Source organism: Salmo salar, chromosome 12, assembly GCF_965601325.2.
Source record: "Salmo salar chromosome 12, fSalSal1, whole genome shotgun sequence".
Taxonomy (NCBI): Eukaryota; Metazoa; Chordata; class Actinopteri; order Salmoniformes; family Salmonidae; genus Salmo; species Salmo salar.
In genome coordinates, this window is record NC_138302.1 from 59,112,101 (window position 1) to 59,134,738 (window position 22,638).

At 42.9% G+C, this 22,638-nt stretch overlaps 1 protein-coding gene across 1 annotated transcript in view; it reads left to right on the plus strand.

Annotated features, from left to right (window-relative positions):
* Positions 1–22,638, plus strand: part of cfap20dc (CFAP20 domain containing) — a 59,083-nt gene that overhangs the window by 21,350 nt on the left and 15,095 nt on the right. Inside the window, exons 8-13 of the mRNA XM_014132319.3 lie at positions 2,465–2,658; positions 3,556–3,682; positions 6,615–6,731; positions 6,869–6,946; positions 14,319–14,716; positions 20,290–20,766. Coding sequence (XP_013987794.1) covers positions 2,465–2,658; positions 3,556–3,682; positions 6,615–6,731; positions 6,869–6,946; positions 14,319–14,716; positions 20,290–20,766 — 1,391 coding nt within the window. The remainder of the gene's footprint in view (positions 1–2,464; positions 2,659–3,555; positions 3,683–6,614; positions 6,732–6,868; positions 6,947–14,318; positions 14,717–20,289; positions 20,767–22,638) is intronic.

The window sequence follows — 22,638 nt, forward strand, 5'->3', positions numbered from 1 at the left end:
GGGTCAAACGTTTTGGGTAGCCTTCCCCAAGCTTCCAACAATAAGTTGGGTGAATTTTGGCGCATTCCTCCTGACAGAGCTGGTGTAACTGAGTTAGCTTTGTAGTCCTCCTTGCTAGCACACGCTTTTTCAGTTCTGCCCACAAATTTTCCATAGGATTGAGGTCAGGGTTTTGTGTTGGCCACTCCAATACCTTGACTTTGTTGTCCTTAAGCCATTTTGCCACAACTTTGGAAGTATGCTTGGGGTCATTGTCCATTTGGAAGACCCATTTGCGAGCAAGCTTTAACTTCCTGACTGATGTCTTGAGATGTTGCTTCAATATATCCACATACTTTTCCTGCCTCATGATGCCATCTATTTTGTGAAGTGCACCAGTCCCTCCTGCAGCAAAGCACCCCCACAACATGATGCTACCACCCCATGCTTCACGGTTGAGATGGTGTTCTTTGGCGTGCAAGCGTCCCCCTTTTTCTTCCAAACATAACGATGGTCATTATGGTCAAACAGTTCTATTTTTGTTTCATCAAACCAGAGGACATTTCTCCAAAAAGTAAAAAAAATTCCCCTGTGCAGTTGCAAACCGCAGTCTGGCTTTTTTTATAGCGGTTTTGGAGCAGTTGCATCTTCCTTGCTGAGTGGCCTTTTTTGCCACTCACACATGACATGAAATAATCCCGCACGAATTCCCCAAACAAAAAGACAAACTAAATACCCCCCCACTAAATGACTAACAAGGAACAGGTGCGGACCTAGACAGACAAAACCAAAAGACACAGAAACATAGATCGGTGGCAGCTGGTAGGCCGGCGACGACGACCGCCGAGCACCGCCCGACCGGGGAGGGGCGCCACCTTCTGTGGACACTGTGACACTTTCAGGTTATGTCGATATAGAACTTGTTTTACTGTGGATATAGATAATTGTGTACCTGCTTCCTCCAGCATCTTCACAAGGTCTTTTGCTGTTGTTCTGGGATTGATTTGCACTTTTCGCACCAAAGTACGTTCTTCTCTAGGAGACAGAATGCGTCTCCTTCCTGAGCGGTGTGACGGCTGCGTGGTCCCATGGTGTTTATACTTGCGTACTATTGTTTGTACAGATGAACATGGTACCTTCAGGTGTTTGGAAATTGCTCCCAAGGATGAACCAGACTTGTGGAGGTCTACAATGATTGTCTGATTGGCTGATTTCTTTTGATTTTCCCATGATGTCAAGCAAAGAGGCACTGAGTTTGAACGTAGACCTTGAAATACATCCACATGTATGCCTCCAATTGACTCAAATGATGTAAATTAGTCTATCAGAAGCTTCTAATGTCACGTTTGTGTGTAGGAACGGACAAAGGCGCAGCGTGAATATCGTTCCACATATTTTATTATAATGTGAAACTATGCAAGACATACAATAAACCATAAACAAAACAACAAACTGTGACGAAGAGGTGCTACATGCACTAACTCAAAATAATCTCCCACAAAACAAAGGTGGGAAAAACAACTACTTAAATATGATCCCCAATTAGAGACAACGATGACCAGCTGCCTCTAATTGGGGATCATCCAAAAACCCCAACATAGAAAAACAGAAACTAGACCCAAACAACATAGAAAAATTAAACTAGAATAAACCCCCCAGTCATGCCCTGACCTACTCTACCATAGAAAATAAGAGCACTCAATGGTCAGGACGTGACATCTAAAGGCATGACATCGTTTTCTGGAATTGTCCAAGCTGTTTAAAGGCACATTCAACTTAGTGTATGTAAACTTTTGACCCACTGGAATTGTGATACAGTGAATTATAAGTGAAATAATCTGTCTATAAACAGTTGTTGGAAAAATTACTTGTGTCATGCACAGAGTAGATGTCCTAACCGACTTGCTAAAACTACAGTTTGTTAACAAGAAATTGGTGGAGTGGTTGAAAAACGAGTTTTAATGACTCCAACCTAAGTATATGTAAACTTCCGACTTCAACTGTATGTCCGTTTTTTATCAATCTTGGTTGAAAGGGGTGTAATTTTTGTTTGTAAATGAATTATGTGCAGAGGGCTGCTAGTATGCCACTGTAATATCAAGCTCAAATCCATATGTTAAGTCAGCTGGAATCCATTTGCAATGGCAGGATATCACTGCCTTTTACATAGGCGGCGTTTGTCTCTTGCTATGTTATTCTTAGCCTTGAGTAATATTAATGAAACAAAAATAATTGCAAAGTGGTGACTTTGTGAGAAACAGTTTAATAGTAATAGGCTGATATGCTACATTAAGCCTATGTGTAATGTGTTTGAGCTGGTTACTTGAAAATTACACAAAACATCCAGACATCGCTGTTGATCACTATCACAGTCACGATCACTATCTATTTTCCCAGTATTACATTGAAAGAGATGATCCTATGCGTTATAAACATTGATAACAAATGAGTATCCAAATGATCCGTTTATTTTTGTACCTTCCAGATCAGTCAGGCAGTGGCAGGGTAGCCAGTGCTGCTCGAGGCCCCAAGATCCAGCCGGACGCCTCCCACATCGCATTTGGGTCGAGGGTTTTAGGACCCCCTCCACTGACCGGAAGGAAGAACAGTGGACTCTCAGAGGGACAGGGACAGGATGGGAGGACACAGGACGGGAGGACACACCGGAGCATGAATACGGTAATATTCCCCTGAGAAGGGAGCTTGCTGTCCAAACATGGGTTGATTTCATATATAAATATATTGCATGGGAGCGCTAGAGTCTCTCTTTTGAATACCCACATGAACACATTTATCATACGATGTGACTATTGCATTTACCAATAGTGTGAAAATAAGTGTTGGGAGCTGTTGTTATTTTAATGTAACGCTGGCCCACTCTCCAAACATAAATACCATATCCACTTTTTGAAGAGCAAACTTTACTCAACTAAAGTATTTTAGGTATTCCTGCTTTTGTTTCTCTTTTTCTCTAATAGTTTCATGACGATAAGAATCAACGCATGTTGCCTTGAGGCACTGGAAGTTATTTGAGTCTTTGACGCATTCTGAACTATTTCTGTATTATTATCCGCCTGTAATATCTCCCATCATTGGAAAGCTAGTGCTGTGTCTTCTAGGACGCCCGGTGAGAGATCCGCTCTGTGATCCTCTATTGTTTGTTTTTGCTTTGCAGTTTCTGTCTTTAGTGCTCTGATTTTATTTATGTTTTATAATATTTTTTAACACCTCTCTCTCTCTCTCTCTCTCTCTCTCAATTCAATTCAAAGGGCTTTATTGGCATGGGAAACATATGTTTACATTGTAAATAGTAAACATTACACTCACAAAAGTTTGAACGGAATAGAAACATTTATGGCTATGTACAATGTTGCAACGATGCGCAAATAGTTAAAGTACAAAAGGGAAAATAAATAAACATATGGTTGCCCTTTTCTTGTGGCAACAGGTTGCCAATCTTGTTCTCTCTCGCTCTCGCTCTCTCTCTCTCTCTCTCTCTCTCTCTCTCTCTCTCTCTCTCTCTCTCTCTCTCTCTCTCTCTCTCTCTCTCTCTCTCTCTCTCTCTCTCTGTCACAGGGGTCTGTCTCTGGTGCAAGATCAAATAGAACAGCTGCTTCAGAGAGACATCAGGATCATGGAGACTGGAGCGAGAAACAACCTGGTCCCGGTAGCCAGAAGAATGACTCTGTTTATGAGCTGGCAGGTAAGGACAACACTCTGTCGTCTGTTCCACACAACGTCAAGTTAAAATGCCATAGACATTTACATTCAGCTGAAATGCTCAAATCAACCCAGAACATTGTTTTACATGTCCGTGTTAGGTAACCTTGTTGAACGGGATGTTAGGACAATACTTTTAGAACATAATATTTGAAATTGTTCATGCTTAAAGAGATGTGGCCGCAGCCATGTTGAAACAGCGTAATAGGAAAGGTAGAGCGTCCGCTCGCCTACTTTACTCATGGCTTTTGGTGTCCGTTCAGCAAGCAAGGTCTAGCTGTGTTAAACATTACAGTAGTTTTGACATGGGCATTGGCTCATACTGTGTTTGCCAGCGAGCTAGCTAACAGCAAACAAGGTTAGTAAGCTAGCGAACTGCATGGTAATAAAGTCACTTTTGGAGGCAGATCATGTACACTATGCATGAAACGGTATTCAATATGGTTTGCAGTGAGGGACTTCACTGCAAACCCAGTAGAGGCTAACAAGCTAGCTGGGCTAGAAACAGCTGGCTAGAAAAAGGAGTATTGAAGCTAGCTAGGTGTCTGATCTGAAAGATATAGCAACAGACATGTCAGGTTGTTAACAGTGTCCACTCGTATTAAATCAATTGCAGCTAGTTGTAAGATTTATGAGACCAAATTATGTTTCCAATGTCCATAGCGAAATCCATAATCCATAGTAAAATCCTGCTCTGTAGCAAGCTGTTCCGATAACGACACTAGCATGCAAAATATCCATCAAAGATAGCTGAGCTTGCCATGGTTTTGGACTAGCTGGCTATGATTGCCCACAACGCACAGTATAATTTTTCGGTCAATTTATCATGTCATATCACCTAGTTTAGGGATCATCCACTAGATTCAGCCGCGGGACGTTTTTATTCTTGAGCAGATGGTCAGGGGGCCGGAACATAATTACAAATAATTTTCAAACTGCAGATTGACCCGCAAGAAGCACAAACGGATATAATATTTAACTAAAACAGAATCATTTCAAACATTGCTTACATTTGTTGAAATGTATGCATTCACTACTGTAAGTCGCTCTGGATAAGAGCGTCTGCTAAATGACTAAAATGTAAAAAAAAAAAATGTTAAAAAATGTGTATGTGATCGCATACTGTATATCTCTTTATTACGTGTGGGAATACATTGGAACAGATTTCCAAAATTAAAATCACTCTAAGCTGATTTGCAGGTGTTTTTACAGTCTTTTATGTCCAACGAGAAAATATATATATTTTTAAATAAAACACTTTTTGTTAAATATTTTTGCTCAGAAAACTAAAATAAATAAAATCACCCGCGGGCCAAATTCGTCCAGTGGGCCGCCAGTTGGGGAACCTTGACCTAGCTAGTCTATAACAGGAGAGCCTTCTAAAAAAGGCACTTATTTTCATTTTTTATTTATTGTTGTCAAAATGGAAGCTACTAACATGCATTGTAATCTGGGCTGCATGTCAGATGAACCAATCAAGTGATGTCGTTGATGACACATTATCAACATGGCAACACACAGTCATGGTTAAGAACAAATTATTTTTTATAATGACAGCCTGCACCGGCCAAATTGTTTGCCATCCTATGGGACTCCCAAACACAGCCAGCTGTGATACAGCCTGGATTCAAACCAAGGTGTCTGTTGTGACACCACTAGCACTGAGATGCAGTGCCTTAGACCGCTGCGCCACCCGGGAGCCCAAGTAGTCAAATGATTTTCAATCATTTTAACATAAATATTAGTTTTTCAGCAGTTTTAAGGGTAGGAACATGCTTCTTTATCACATTTGGTTATCGAAATCACCTTAATAACTTACTAAAATGTTTCAGTTCATCTTTAATACTTTTGTCATTAAGCAGACACTCTTAACCAGAGCGATTTACAGTGCAATCGTCTTAAAGTAGCTAGGTGAGACAACCATATATCACAGTCATAGTAAGCAGGAGGGGGTTGTGGGATTAATCAAGATATTTTTTGATAAGGTAGGTTTTCAGACGTTTTCAGACGATAGGGCTTCCAGATGTCTGTCAGTATTTGATCCCACACTGTAGTGTCGACTGTTTTCATTAGCATCAGCAAATCTCAAATCGTTGTAACAGAAATTCAAGCATGAACTGAGAGTTTTTTATAGGCCATTAATAATGTGCATGTCACACTACTACAGAAACCATACATTCATTCCACAGTGTGCTTCCCACACTGACCAATAGTCACAGACATGACTTGGAAATTATGATTTGGCAAAATCTGAAAAACAACTTCCTCCTTAGTTTTGCCTAGCTTGCTTTATTCAGCCCAGTTTGTCGAATTACTGCTCCCGTAAGAGAAGTTAAATCAGTGTATATTTAATGTACTTTCAACAGCTGTCCTTTTCCACCAAGCTAACTAACCGTAAACACTGGTTCATTAGTACAATGGTATGACAGAATCATTGACTCCCCAACGTTCATCATAGTTATGGTTTCCCTTCTCAATCTGAGTGCGTAATTGAAATATTACATAAGTATGTCTGGTTAGCATGCTCCTTTATGTGATAGTAATTCAGTCGCACACTGACTCTATACACTCACTGACCTAAATTCTAATATATTAGACTTGGTAATGCAATATGTTTGAAGTGTGATGGAGTGTATAAGAAGATCATTAAAATATCTAGATTTAGTTGTGCATAGCTAGCTTTATTTAGTCTGCTGCACTCGCTATTGATGGATTGGATAGAGCTCGTTTTCTGAAATACCTTTTATTGAGAATGGAACATGGTTTTACTGTGGCATACTATTCAGTACTCCATAAGCTGTTCCGCTAGCCATTAACAAACTGTTATTTGCTCAGGTTCTAAAGTTGCATAATGTGTTTGTCAGGCTATTATTGTGACGCGTGTTTTGAATGTAACCTCGTTGTGTAACGTACAGGGAAGCCAGGGAGCCTGCAGCCGCGCCCACCTAAAGACAGAGCGTCATCAGACAAGGTGGGGTCCAGGAAGCTACGGGTCCACAGTGCAGGGAAGGAGAAGTTGTCGCCTGGCTCAGGTTAGCTGTGTATGTATTATGAAAGCTTTAGAGAGCCTGTCTGTGTGAACTGGATTGTGTGTCTTAAGTGTGAAGTGTGTGAAATGTGGTGGTCTTAGGGTAGATGTCTTCTTTTCTGTTGTAAATTGGACCCATAGACGCTGGACTTATCCACCATGGAGACAGGAACCAACGACGTTTGACCCCCAGTGAGATGAGTGGAGACCAAACAGCAGGTCAGACACTTCTCTAAACTGACACACTTTTTAAAATGGACACAGCCAGGCTCCAGTTAGTGCTTCTGTTTCTGATTTGGGAGTGAAGTGAAGACACTTTAACCCCTTTATCCAGTTCCTACTCCAGAGCAGACATCCAAACATCATAATCTGGAGCTACAGTATGTGGCAGATGGCTTATCTGGCATGACATTTCCAAGGATGGTTCTTACCAAGATTTACTTCCATCTACCTCAATTAATTGGCAAGTTTGGCCAACTTTAGCCATTAGTATATTTGGCTCAGTAGTTTCCAGCTACAGTAATAGTACCCAGCTTCTGAAGTCTCACCCATTTCTACACATTTTATGCAGGATCATTGCTAAGGCTATGAAATACTTGTCTGAGTTTTTTTTTGCTCTAAGCACGTTTATTGGCTGTTCCCATCTCCAAAAGCCTGGAGCAGTCCCTGTGCAGTGCAGGAGGCAGCACTGCAGCCCTCTCCTCTAACTCTCAGTCTAAGCACAGTACGTTCATTAATGGTAATGGCACATTAAATAAGAGTCAGAGGGGGAAGTCCCGTGGGTTTGGCTCAGGGCCTTCCACACAGCAGCACAATTAGAAAAGGTGATTATACTGTTGAGACAAAAGTGCACTGAATGTTCATAGACACTTCATACTGCTGAACTACTAGGCTGCATCCCAAATGACACACTATTTCCTGTATGTAAGTAGCCTTGCGCGAGCCAGAATGGCTCATAGGAGCAGGAGTCAGTAGCTTGAGGCAGCTTGATGTACAAGTACACCCCTTGGACAGGTCTATCACAGGGACTTACTCCCAAGCAGAGAAGCATCAAATCAAATTCAAATTTTAAAAAAAAATATTTTTTTATTTCACTTTTAGTTAACCAGGTAGGCCAGTTGAGAACAAGTTCTCATTTACAACTGCGACCTGGCCAAGATAAAGCAAAGCAGTGGGACAAAAACAACAACACCGAGTTACACATAAACAAACGTACAGTCAATAACACAAAATAAAATAAAAATAGAAAAATCTATGTACAGTGTGTGCAAATGTAGAAGACTAGGGAGGTAGGCAATAAATAGGCCCTAGAGGTGAAAATAATTACAATTTAGCATTAATACTGGAGTGATAGATGTGCAGAAGATGAATGTGCAAGTAGAGATACTGGGGTGCTAAAGAGCAGAAGGGTAAGTAATAATATGGGGATGAGGTAGTCGGGTGTGCTATTTACAGATTGGCTGTGTACAGGTACAGTGATCGGTAAGCTGTTCTGACAGCTGATGCTTAAAGTTAGAGAGGGAGATATACGATTTTTGCAATTCGTTCCAGTCATTGGAAGCAGAGAACTGGAAGGAAAGGCAGCCAAAGGAAGTGTTGGCTTTGGGGATGACCAGTGCAATATACCTGTTGGAGCGCGTGCTACGGGTGGGTGTTGCTATGGTGACCAGTGAGCTGAGATAAGGTGGGGCTTTACCGAGCAAAGACTTATAGATGACCTGGAGCCAGTGGGTTTGGCGACGGATATGTAGTGAGGGCCAACCAACGAGAGCATACAGGTCGCAGTTGTGGGTAGTATATGGGGCTTTGGTGATAAAACGGATGGCACTGTGATAGACTACATCGAGTTTGCTGAATAGAGTGTTGGGGGCTATTTTGTAAATTACATCACCGAAGTCAAGGATCGGTAGGACAGTCAGTGTTACGAGGGTATGTTTGGCGGCATGAGTGAAGGAGGCTTTGTCGCGAAATAGGAAGCCAATTCTAGATTTAATTTTGGATTGGAGATGCTTAATGTGAGTCTGGAAGGAGAGTTTACAGTCTAACCAGACACCAAGGTATTTGTAGTTGTCCACATATTCTAGGTCGTAAAAATGTTATGTGCCAAAAACAACAGACCTTACCGTGAAATGCTTACTTACAAGCCCATAACAATGCAGTTCAAGGAAAAGAGTTATATATTTACTAAATAAATTAAAGTATAAAATAAAAAGTAACACAATAAAATTACATAACAATAACGAGGCCATATACGGGGGTATCGGTACAGAGTCAGTGTACGGGGGGTACAGGTTAGTTGAGGCAATTTGAACATGTAGGTAGGAGTAAAGTGACTATGCATAATTAACAGCGAGTAGCAGCAGTGTAAAGGGGGGGCGCTCCGGTACCGCTTGCCGTGCGGTAGCAGAGAGAATAGTCTATGACTTGGGTGACAGGAGTCTATGACAATTTTTTGGGCTTTCCTCTGACACCGCCTAGTATATACAGTTGAAGTCGGAAGTTTACATACACTTAGGTTGGAGTCATTAAAACTCGTTTTTCAACCACTACACAAATTTCTTGTTAACAAACTGTAGTTTTGGCAAGTCGGTTAGGACATCTATTTTGTGCATGACACAAGTAATTTTCACAACAACTGTTTATAGACAGATTATTTCACTTATAATTCACTGTATCACAATTCCAGTGGGTCAGAAGTTTACATACACTAAGTAGAATGTGCCTTTAAACAGCTTGGAAAATTCCAGAAAATTATGTCATGGCTTTAGAAGCTTCTGATAGGCTAATTTACATCATTTGAGTCAATTGGAGGCATACATGTGGATGTATTTCAAGGTCTACGTTCAAACTCAGTGCCTCTTTGCTTGACATCATGGGAAAATCAAAAGAAATCAGCCAATCAGACCTCAGAAAGCAATTTCCAAACACCTGAAGGTACCACGTTCATCTGTACAAACAATAGTATGCAAGTATAAACACCAACACACAGCCGTCATACCGCTAAGGAAGGAGACACGTTCTGTCTCCTAGAGATGAACGTACATTGGTGCGAAAAGTGCAAATCAATCCCAGAACAACAGCAAAGGACCTTGTGAAGATGCTGGAGGAAACAGGTACAAAAGTATCTATATCCACAGTAAAACAAGTCCTATATCGACATAACCTGAAAGGCCGCTCAGCAAGGAAGATGCCGCTGCTCCAAAACCGCCATAAAAAAAGCCAGACTACGATTTGTAACTGCACGTAGGGACAAAGATCGTATTCTTGGAGAAATGTCCTCTGGTCTGATGAAACAAAAATAGAACTGTTTGGCCATAATGACCATCGTTATGTTTGGAAGAAAAAGGGGGACGCTTGCAAGCCGAAGAACACCATCCCAACCGTGAAGCACATGGGTGGCAGCATCATGTTGTGGGGGTGCTTTGCTGCAGGAGGGACTGGTGAACTTCACAAAATAGATGGCATCATGAGGCAGGAAAAGTATGTGGATATATTGAAGCAACATCTCAAGACATCATCAGGAAGTTAAAGCTTGGTCGCAAATGGGTCTTCCAACTGAACAATGACCCCAAGCATACTTCCAAAGTTGTGGCAAAATGGCTTAAGGACAACAAAGTCAAGGTATTGGAGTGGCCATCACAAAACCCTGACCTCAATCCTATGGAAAATTTGTGGGCAGAACTGAAAAAGCGTGTGCGAGCAAGGAGGCCTACAAACCTGACTTCGTTTCACCAGCTCTGTCAGGAGGAATGGGCCAAAATTCACCCAATTTATTGTGGGAAGCTTGTGGAAGGCTACCCGAAACGTTTGACCCAAGTTAAGCAATTTAAAGGCAATGCTACCAAATACTAATTGAGTATATGTAAACTTCTGACCCACTGGGAATGTGATGAAAGAAATAAAAGCTGAAATAAATCACTCTCTCTACTATTATTCTGACATTTCACATTCTTATAATAAAGTGGTGATCCTAACAGACCTAAGACAGATAATTTTTACTAGGACTAAATGTCAGGAATTGTGAAAAACGGAGATTAAATGTATTTGGCTAAAGTGTATGTAAACTTCCGACTTCAACTGTAGGTCCTGGATGGCAGGAAGCTTGGCACCAGTGATGTATTGTGCAATACGCCCTACCCTCTGTAGCGCCTTACGGTCGGATGCCGAGCAGTTGCCATACCAGGGGGTGATGCAACCGGTCAGGATGCTCTCGATGGTGCAGCTGTAGACCTTTTTGAGGATCTGAGGTCCCATCCCAAATCTTTTCAGTCTCCTGAGGAATAGATGTTGTGCCCGCTTCACGACAGTTTTGGTGTGTTTCAACCAGGATAGGTCCTTAGTTAATTGGACACCAAGGATTTTGAAACTCTCGACCCGCTCCACTACAGCCCCGTCGATGTAAATGGGGGCCCGTTCGGCCTTCCTTTTCTTGTAGTCCACGATCACCTTTGTCTTGCTCACATTGAGGGAGAGGTTGTTGTCCTGGAGGTCTCTGACCTCCTCCCTATAGGCTGTCTCATCATTGTCAGTGATCAGGCCTACCACTGTTGTGTCGTCAACAAACTTAACGATGGTCTTGGAGTCGTGCTTGGCTACACAGTCGTGGGTGAACAGGGAGTACAGGAGGGGAGTAGGAACGCACCCCTGAGGGGCCCCGGTGTTGAGGATCAGCGTGGCAGATGTGTTGTTGCCTACCCTTACCACCTTGGGGCGGAAGTCCAGGATCCAGTTGCAGCAGGAGGTGTTTAGTCCCAGGGTCCTTAGCTTAGTAATGAGCTTTGTGGGCACTATCGGGTACCATTTACAGTCTTTGGTATGACTTGGCCTGGGATCGAACTCCCAACCTTCCAATCTCTGGGCGGACACTCTAACCAGAAGGCCACTGAATTAATATTTCAAATGTAGTGCACTACTTGTTTTAACCAGAGCTCTATGGGCCCTGGTCAAAATAAGTGCACTAAATATCAATCAAATTTAGTGATAAAGCCCTTCTTACATCAGCTGATGTCACAAAGTGCTGTACAGAAACCCAGCCTAAAACCCCAAACAGCAAGCAATGGAGGTGTAGAAGCACGGTTGTCACGACTTCCACCGAAGTCGGTTCCTCTCCTTGTTCGGGCGGCATTCGGCGGTCGACGTCACCGGTCTTCTAGCCATCGCCGATCCACCTTTCATTTTCCATTTGTTTTGTCTTGTTTTCCCACACACCTGGTTTACATTCCCTCATTACTTGTCGTGTATATAACCCTCTGTTCCCCCAATGTATGTTTGTGAAATTGTTTATTGTCAGGTTGGCACGCTTCCGGCTGGTTTGCACTGGGTTTTGTTTTGTACCCGTGCTTTGTGGCAGCCGGTACTTTGTACTTGGTTGTTGTACTTTGTGCTGCCTCACTTGTTCTTTGGGCATTTGTTTTGTGACGCGGTTGCGTTCTGTTCAAATAATTGCCTCAGTAAAGTGCTTTGTCCACTCATCTCTGCTCTCCTGCACCTGACTTCCATGCACCAGCTACACCCATCGTTTGACAACGGTGGCTAGGAAAAACTCCATAGAAAGGCCAGAACCTAGGAAGAATCCTAGAGAGGAACCAGGCTATGAGGGGTGGCCAATCCTCTTCTGGCTGTGCCGGGTGGAGATTATAACAGAACATGGCCAAGATGTTCAACTGTTCATAGATGACCAGCAGGGTCAAATCAGGTCAGCCCCTCAGGAGTAAATGTCAGTTGGCTTTTTATAGCCTATTATTCAGAGTATCTCTACCGCTCCTGCTGTCTCTAAAGAGTTGAAAACAGCAGGTCTGGAACAGGTAGCACGTCCGGTGAACAGGTCAGGGTTCCATAGCCGCAGGCAGAACAGTTGAAACTGGAGCAGCAGCATGACCAGGTGGACTGGGGACAGCAAGGAGTCATCAGGCCAGGTAGTCCTGAGGCGTGGTCATACGGCTCAGGTCCTCCAAGAGAGAGAAAGAAGGAAAGAGAGAAAGAAAGAAAGAGCGAAAAAGAGAGAATTAGAGAGAGCATACTTAAATTCACACAGGACACCGGATGAGACAGGAGAAACACTCCAGATATAACAGACTGACCCTAGCCCCCCGACACATAAACTTTTGCAGCATAAATACTGGAGGCTGAGCCAGGAGGGGTCGGGAGACACTGTGGCCCCGTCTGACGATACCCCCGGACATGGCCAAACAGGCAGGATATAACCCCACCCACTTTGCCCTTAGCACAGCCCCCACACCACTAGAAGGATATCTCCAACCACCAACTTAGGGAATAGGGTTTAATTTGGGAAGCAGCCGTAGAGCCTAGCTAGCTGAAAGTATTAGGATTCATTATAGTTACGTTTGGTCTGATGAGAGTCACTTGAACATAGTGGATGGATGGGCTCTTGAGTGTGTGTGAATCACAGGAGTTTGGAGACACCTTAATTGGGGAGGACGGGCATGTGGTAATGGCTGAAGCGGAATAAGTGGAAAGGTATCAACATCTAACACATGGTTCCCATGTGTTTGATACTATTCCATTCGCTCCATTCCAGCCCTTATCATGAGCTGTCCTCCCCTCAGCAGCCTCCACTGGAGTGAATGGACATGATGTGTTCCAAGTCTGGGCCTCCTAAGTGGGCCTGGACTCCATTGGTGAACATTTCACAGCATACATACACATACAGCCAATGTCACTGTCTGCAATAAGCCAACGCTACTATTTATCAGCTTGGATGACGTGCAGTCAGGCCTCTGGAGCAGTGTGTTCCTGCCTGGGTGTTTTCTAATGCCAGGGCCTGTAGACAGACCCCATGGGCAGAGGTATGGGTGTGTGAGCGATGATTCTGCAGCAGAATGGCGCCCACACTACTAATGATGTCGTTTGTGTGCCGGCGGGTGAGCCCCGCTCTGCCAAGGCGAAGCGTTTTTCTCCCCCAGTCCCTGCCTGCATACCACAGACAAATACATTCGCAATCGTTTTCAATGCTTCGGCTTACACTTCTGCATATTTGAAATGCTCATTAAGGCATTATGCCTCTATTAACAAAAACCTGACCAAAATATATACATCTATGCAAGAGTGGAAATTAACTCAGGCCCGCTTTTGGCAACCATGGCATAATCGAATTCATTTCATTCTGCCATACTGTGATTAGGCAGTAGTTATTTGCATATATGAAAATGAACCCAGGCAGGCAGAGAACAGCAGGAGGTTTTCCTGATGATGAAGAAATAAAGATGGATCCATTGATCACTGTAATAAGATCTCTGTCATTATTCTGGATTCATCATCACCATTGCTCGTTGGCTCAGGAGGAGTGTCTTACACAAGAGGCTTGTGCAGTGCATTAGCAGCCTACGCACTCTGATATTGAATACTCCTTATGGATTGTGCAATCCATTCACCTGAGGTTAGGCATTGTGTTTTCATTGTATGAAGTTAGTAAGGTGGAACTCTTTAGTTTTAGTATCAATGATACAGTTGTAGCTAACGATCACGGGACGAGCAAATTGAGTCAACAAGAAGCATTGGAGAAGACAATCAGAGCAGTCTCATGTTTTTATTGACTATAAAGCTGTTGTTGTTGTTGTTATTCTTCTCTTAGACAAGTTGTTGTCTCCCAGACCTGTTGACGAGGACAGAGCCTGTTTGGAGCCCTCCAAATCTTCTCCAGAGCTTCTGTCTGGCCAGTCGACCCCTGTCCCTGACCTCCCCCCATCACCATTACCCCTGCAGGACTCAGACAGTGATGACAGTGAAGGGGAGAGTGATGTGGATGAAGTCTCTGAGCCTCAGTTCTCAGTGGAAGACGTGTTCACCTTCTCTTCTCGGCCCCACTCAGCCAAGCGAGGCCAGGGACAAGGACATGGAGACCAGGGACATGGAGAGACCTGCTGGACTGAGGAGGCAGCTCAGGCCACTGACACCTACGGCCAGCAGGACACGGGAGGGCACAGGGGGGCCAGGCCAGACGACGACTTCCTAGCCAGTGAGAGTGAGGAGGTATGTCTATGTGTCTCAAACGACTGGGTCTGTTCCATATTTGCTGGAGGATGAAGAGCACACACACACACACACACACACACACACACACACACACACACACACACACACACACACAAGACCCTGTGCCCCCAGACACAGTCCTCTCAACATCATTGCTTTTCTTCTTCAAAACATTTAGTTGCTCTGGTACATTTAGCTTCAATTGAAATCTCAATAAATACCTCAACAATAGAAACCTCTCAGAGATTGTACAATAGAAACCTCTCAGACCCCCCATGACCTTCAGATCCCCTGAATAAGCAGTCCTACCACCGCCACACAACAACTCCAGTAGGAGCTGCTTCCTGAAAGCAATTGTTTGAAACGGAAAAAAGTTATGAGACACTCTATGGGCAAATAAATGGATAGATTTTAAACTTAACCAAAGCATAAACTAAGTGTATATAATAACTAACTATACTCTTAAATCCTATATCTGAGAACATTAGTTCAAAGTGATTGTGATGTGTTATTGTCTCACCTACTTATCTTAAGATGAATGCTCTAATTGTAAGTCGCTCTGGATAAGACCGTCTGTTAAATGACTCAAATGTAAATATAAAATGTAAGAAAGTGTTTACACAGCAATGTATTCCAGTAATAAAGAGCTGCTGATAAAGAGCTGCTGAGGAGAATTTTATAAGTAATGAGTACAAAGGCTATTACCGTTAGATGTATTCAAAGGAAAACGAATTGTCTTGACTGGTTTTTATTTTTACGAAGGAATATAATTATTCCGATTTAAGACTTTCATTAATAGTCAAATTCAGAATAAATGACTGGTCCTTGAGGTGCTCATTGTTCTTTTCTTGGCTTGGCCTAATGGATTCCACAATGAGAGAAAAAAGCAGTGAGGGTCAGTTCTTTTATACATTCAGTCCATTTCTATGTAAAAGAAAAAAAATATTCAGTTAATTTTTTTATGGGTCCTGTATGAGAAATATAATTCAGTTTGTTGTGTGAGAAAAATATCACTCAGCTGGCTCAGACCAGTTAACTTCCATTAGAATTGAGAATATATATTGTTCGTCCTCAATTCAGTTGTGTGTGAGATAGAGAAAGATAATTTAGTTGTTGTGTTGATCCGTCCCTATCTCTCTCCTCTACTGTCCTGAGGGAAATCAGTTTCATCTTCAACATACATATGCTCTGCTACTGTTAATTAGGCCACTTTGATTGATGTCTCTCTAACTGTGTGTGTGTGTGCGTGTGCGTGTGTGTGTGCGTGCGTGCGTGCGTGCATGTTTTAGCTGCTCTGCTAGTCTAGAAGAACACATTGTAAAACCTCTGGAGCTTTCTATTTTTCTTTCAATTCCCATCTTGTTCTGTTTGCTTGTTTTCAGCCAGTCATCTTACTCTGGGAGACCAAGGTTAATTTGAATAAACAACAGACTAGACAGTAGACACACAGCATGTTTTAGGTAATTCATGGGTTCAAATATCCAACATCACAACTTACTACCATATCCACAGGTAGTCCCAGTTGGCCTTAAAAAAAAAAACTGTTATTAAACACTGAAAATAGCTTCCTCTTCTCCCTAACCTACAGTACCAGTCAAAAGTTTGGACACACCTACTCATTCAATGGTTTTTCTTTATTTGTACTATTTTCTACATTGTAGAATAATAGTGAAGACATCAAAACTATGAAATAACACATATGGATTCATGTAGTAACCAAAAAAGTGTTAAACAAATCAAAATATATTTGTAATTCTTCAAAGTAGCCACCCTTTGCCTTGATGACAGCTTTGCACACTCTTGGCATTCTGTCAACCAGATTCATGAGGTTGTCACCTGGAATTCATTTAAATTAACAGGTGTGCCTTGTTAGAAGTTCATATGTGCAATTTCCTTCCTTCTTAATGCGTTTGAGCCAATCAGTTGTGTTGTGACAAGGTAGGGTTGGTATACAGAAGATAGCTCTATTTGGTAAAAGACCAAGTCCATATTATGGCAAGAACATATATTTTATATTTCAGATTCTTCAAAATAGCCACCCTTTGCCTTGATGGCAGCTTTGCTCACTCTTGGCATTCTCTTAACCAGCTTCACCTGGAATGCTATTCCAACGATCTTGAAGGAGTTCCCACATATGCTGAGCACTTGTTGGCTGCTTTTCCTTCACTCCTTCACTCGGTCCAACTCATCCCAAACCATCTCAATTGGGTTGAGGTCAGGTGATTGTGGAGGCCAGGTCATCTGATGCAGCACTCCATCACTCTCCTTCTTGGTCAAATAGCCCTTACACAGCCTGGAGGTGTGTTTTGCGTCATTGTCCTGTTGAAAAACAAATGATAGTCCCACTAAGTGCAAACCAGATGTGATGACGTATCGCTGCAGATTGCTGTGGTAGCCCTGCTGGTTAAGTGTGCCTTGAATTCTAAATAAATCACTGACAGTGTCACCAGCAAAGCACCTCCACACCATCACACCTCCTCCTCCATGCTTCACGGTGGGAACCACACATGCGGAGATCATCTGTTCACCTACTCTGCGTCTCACAAAGACATGGCGGTTGGAACTATAATTCTCAAATTTGGACTCATCAGACCAAAGGACAGATATCTACCGGTCTAATGTCCGTTGCTCGTGTTTCTTGGCCAACGCAAGTCTCTTCTTCTTATTGGTGTCCTTTAGTAGTGGTAGACTGACCTTCATGTCTTAAAGTAATGATGGACTGTTGTTTCTCTTTGCTTATTTGAGCTGTTCTTGCCATAATATGGACCTGGTCTTTAACCAAATAGTGCTATCTTCTGTGTACCACCCCTACCTTGTTACAACACAACTGATTGGCTCAAACACATTAAGAAGGAAAGAAATTCCACATATTAACTTCTAACAAGGCACACCTGTTAATTTAAATGAATTCCAGGTGATTACCAAGAGTGTACAAAGCTGTCATCAAGGCAAAGGGTTTGACTTAACCTCTTACATCTAGACGTTCCGCTAGCGGAACACCTGCTCCAATATCCAATGATAGGCGTGGCGCGAATTACAAATTCCTCAAAAATACAAAAACTTTCAAACATATGACTATTTCACAGCATTTTAAAGACAAGACTCCTTTATCTAACCACACTGTCCGATTTCAAAAAGGCTTTACAGCGAAAGCAAAACATTAGATTATGTCAGCAGAGTACCCAGCCAGAAATGATCAGACACCCATTTTTCAAGCTAGCATATAATGTCACATAAACCCAGAAGACAGCTAAATGCAGCACTAACCTTTGATGATCTTCATCAGATGACACACCTAGGACATTATGTTATACAATACATGCATGTTTTGTTCAATCAAGTTCATATTTATATCAAAAAACAGCTTTTTACATTAGCATGTGACGTTCAGAACTAGCATACCCCCCGCAAACTTCCGGGGAATTTGCTAACAATTTACTAAATTACTCACGATAAACGTTCACAAAAAGCATAACAATTATTTTAAGAATTATAGATACAGAACTCCTCTATGCACTCGATATGTCCGATTTTAAAATAGCTTTTTGGTGAAAGCACATTTTGCAGTATTCTAAGTACATAGCCCAGGCATCACGGGCTAGCTATTTAGACACCCGGCAAGTTTAGCCTTCACCAAAATCAGATTTACTATTATAAAAGTTTGATTACCTTTTGTTGTCTTCGTCAGAATGCACTCCCAGGACTGCTACTTCAATAACAAATGTTGGTTTGGTCCCAAATAATCCATCGTTATATCCGAATAGCGGCGTTTTGTTCGTGCGTCCCAGACACTATCCGAAATGGTAAATCAGGGTCGTACGCATGGCGCAATTCGTGACAAAAAAATTCTAAATATTCCATTACCGTACTTCGAAGCATGTCAACCGCTGTTTAAAATCAATTTTTATGCAATTTATCTCGTAAAAAAGTGATAATATTCCGACCGGGAATCTCCTTTTCGGCAAACAGAGGAAAAATCACAAAGACGGGGGCAGCCAGGGCACGCGCCTAAGCTCACAGTCCCTTGATCGGCCACTTGAGAAAGGCGATAATGTGTTTCAGCCTGGGGCTGGGATGACGACATTCAGGTTTTTCCCGGGCTCTGAGCGCCCATGGAAGACATAGGAAGTGTCACGTTAGAGCAGAGATCCTTTGTAAAAGATAGAGATGGCAAAGAAGTTCAAGAAATGGTCAGACAGGCCACTTCCTGTAAAGGAATTTCTCAGGTTTTGACCTGCCATTTGAGTTCTGTTATACTCACAGACACCATTCAAACAGTTTTAGAAACTTTGGAGTGTTTTCTATCCAAAGCCAATAATTATATGCATATTCTAGTTACTGGGCAGGAGTAGTAACCAGATTAAATCGGGTACGTTTTTTTATCCAGCCTTGAAAATACTGCCCCCTAGCCATAACAGGTTAACACTTTTTTGGTTACTACATGATTACATATGTGTTATTTCATAGTTTTTATGTCCTCGCTATTATTCTACAATGTAGAAAATAGTACAAATAAAGAAAAACCCTTGAATTAGTAGGTGTGTCCAAACTGTATGTCGGAACCAAAAGACAGATTGCCTAAAAAGTGTAACTTGCAAAAGACATAAAATACAATGTTACCAATGAGGGAAATCAGATTATTCTTCCTTATTTATTCTATGTGTAAATCTGTGTTGTTGTATGTGTTGAACTGCTGTGCTTTATCTTGGCCAGGTCGCAGTTGTAAATGAGAACTTGTTCTCAACTAGCCTACCTGGTTAAATAAAGGTGAAATAAAAAAATGTTTTAAATACATTTGACTAGATAATTAATTCATATGGACATACTTTTTCAGAGTTGTCCACATTCGATGCCTCATCCCAGTTTGATCATGCTTTTAATAAATGGCCATGCCAGAGGTGTTGACTCTAAACAGTGTGAGGCCTCTATCACACCACTGACATCAGTGCCCCACTCAATGACTTATGATTCTGAGCATGAAACAAAAAGTAGCAGAAGAAAAAGATGAGAGAGAGGTAAAAGGGAGGAAGAGGAGGAGTGAAGAAGTGTCAATGGGGTTTGGGCTAGGAGTCAAACATAACATGCCCTATCACCAGGTTGTCCTCATTAGTGAACCAGGAACCAGAGCCGTCTGCTTTCAAGCCAAACCTACCGAGACCATTAGCCGGGATGAAAGCTTAGCGCTTTACACTACTTTAAAGCCATTTTAGCCTCTGCCATCTAAGCAAGACTAATGTTGAGTCTTTTCAGATAGCCTGCTGCCATAGTTAATTGCAAGTAATTTGGGACGTGGGATACCAGCCCACGGCTAGCCACCAGTATGGAATCGTACAGTACAGCCATAGCAGTTTATTAGCTAGCTGGCCGGTACGCGCATTCTTTTGCAGTCATCTGTGACAGGTTGTGCTATAATTCCCTTCTTGAGGCAGACATCTTTTTCTTTCAAGGTGTTGCGTCAGTGCCTCCTCTGTCCTTTTAGATATGCCTGCCTGGCTACCATTACTCATATTCTAATAATAAAATAAAAAAATAAATCCTATTTTTAAACTGTTCCTCTCTGTTTCTCCCAGGAGGAGACCTCCTCCAGGTTCCTCTATCAGAGGTCCAGTGTCCCCCCCATCCCTGGTACTCCTGGTGTTCCCCCCAGCTCCACCCCTGGTGTCCCCGGATCATCAGGCCTAGATGGGGACACTCCGCCCAGAGCACGGCCTGGGTCCAGTGGGTCCAGTGGTGCAGACCGAACATTTACCATAGAGCGAACCCTAACCCACACAGACCCTGCAGGGGGTAAAACCAGGCTGGCTCCCCACACTGACTCCCAAGCATACAGGAAAACATTAGAGGTGCCTGAGATGGTCCCAACCCGCTGCCGATCACCCTGTCAGGGTACCAGGCAGGGGCAGAGACACAGCAGTCTGGGCCTGTCTGGACCTGGGGGAAGAGGAGGGGGAGCGAGCCAGACTCAGGACAGGAGCAGCAGCAGGACATCACTGAGCAGGAGATCTCTACGAGAGATCATCCCCCGAGGAGACGCCACATTAGACAAGGTTAGGTACTGTCTGTCTGCAGCCAGGCATTTAGTATTCACAATCACATCCTTATTATCGCACTGTCTTCGTCAGAAGCTCTTACCTGCCCTGTGGGACAGAACAGAAGCACATGATTTACCAAGAGAGAGAAAGTTCTGCTGTTAACTCCGCCATCTTCCATTTCCTCCAATACTTCTCATGTTATAATTAAGTGAGCAGCTGTCAAGTGACCATCAGTCCTGACTGTCTCTTGCCACTCTGGGATGGAGGCCCTGGGTGGAAGGGAGGCCCTGGTTGGGATGAGAGGGAGGGAGCCCCTAGGAGAGAAGGATGAGGGGGGAGCGAGAAAGAGGGAGGGATAACCTGTCTGAGAGTCTAATTGAGCAGCCAGCCACATGCCTGATGCCACAACCGACAGGGATTTACAGTTGTCAAAGCACATCAGATGTGCCACCGTGTGATTCCTCCCCAAGACAACAGACGCCTCATCAGTAACTTCAAGTTATAGCCTAGTAGTCACATATACAGGACATCGATGTATCACATTCAAGTTATAGTCTAGTAGTCACATGTACAGGACATGGATGTATCACATTCAAGTTATAGTCTAGTAGTCACATATACAGGACATGGATATATCATATTCAAGTTATAGTCTAGTAGTCACATATACAGGACATGGATGTATCATATTCAAGTTATAGTCTAGTAGTCACATATACAGGACATGGATGTATCATATTCAAGTTATAGTCTAGTAGTCACATATACAGGACATAGATGTATCACACGCTAACAAGGGTGAAAGGATAGCATGTCCTCATATTTTCTCTTCAGTCTGCCTCATGTTTTGCTTCTTCAAGCTGAGGTTCCTACTAGCTACTTGTGCCTATAGTACTTTATTTAGTTAAATCTAGAGTTCTCTGTGATTGTTTTTCTTCAGTGGTCTGTGTTTACAGTAGTATACTGTATAGTAGTTTTATCAATAGAAAAGCACTGCAATTTCCTGGATTTTCCCCCTCTGAAAACATGTAGTTACAAGTCTGCCTGTTGAATTGTCCCAGACCAGCTTAAAAGAAATCTCTGTTTTGACACAGATAGATACAGTGAGTTTGTCTCTGCCCCTTGTTGATCCTCATTCTCCCACAGACATATCGCCAAAGCTTAATAAAAGATAGGCAACAGGGAATCAGTGGCGTGGGTGGAGGGATACACAAAGAGCGAGGGAGTGAGAAGAAAAGAGGGAGCAGAGTGCATGTTGAACGAGGGATGTAGAATTATCACTGGGAACTGTAGGAGAGAACAGTCATTCCGCTTGACCTCTCACAACAGAAGAGAGCCCACTGTTTAATTAAAGATGCGGGGTGTGCCCCAAATGGCACCCTATTCCCTGTGACGTGCAATTCTTTTAACCAGGGCTGTGGGCAAAAGTAGTGCACTATATAGGGAATATGGTGCCGTTTGGGACACAGAAGGGAAAGTCTGAAAAGTCTGAAGAGAGTTTTCAGGAAAGAGGAAAGGTCCCTTTTGACAAAGAGTGGATGTGACAGTCATGTGGCTGCCTGCTTTGTGCCAGTCTTTCTTTTATGGTCGGGGTTGACTCCTCTCTGATGCTCAAGTGGTTGCAGTCAGGATGGGCTTAGATAGAAGAGAGTGAGGAAGAGAAGAGAGAGAGAGAAGCTTAGATAGAAGAAGAGTGAGTGAGGAAATGTAGAGGGAAGCTTGTTAAAGGGCTTGGCATCGTGCTGTTCAGCTTCTGATGGCATGATGACACGCCGTGTCGCACCCGCCTGCCTGCCTGCCTGTCTCTCCCCTCATCCCTCGCTTCCCCTCATCTCCTCTGCTCACATTAAAGTGTGTGATGTACAGAGCAGAGCAGAGCAGTGATCT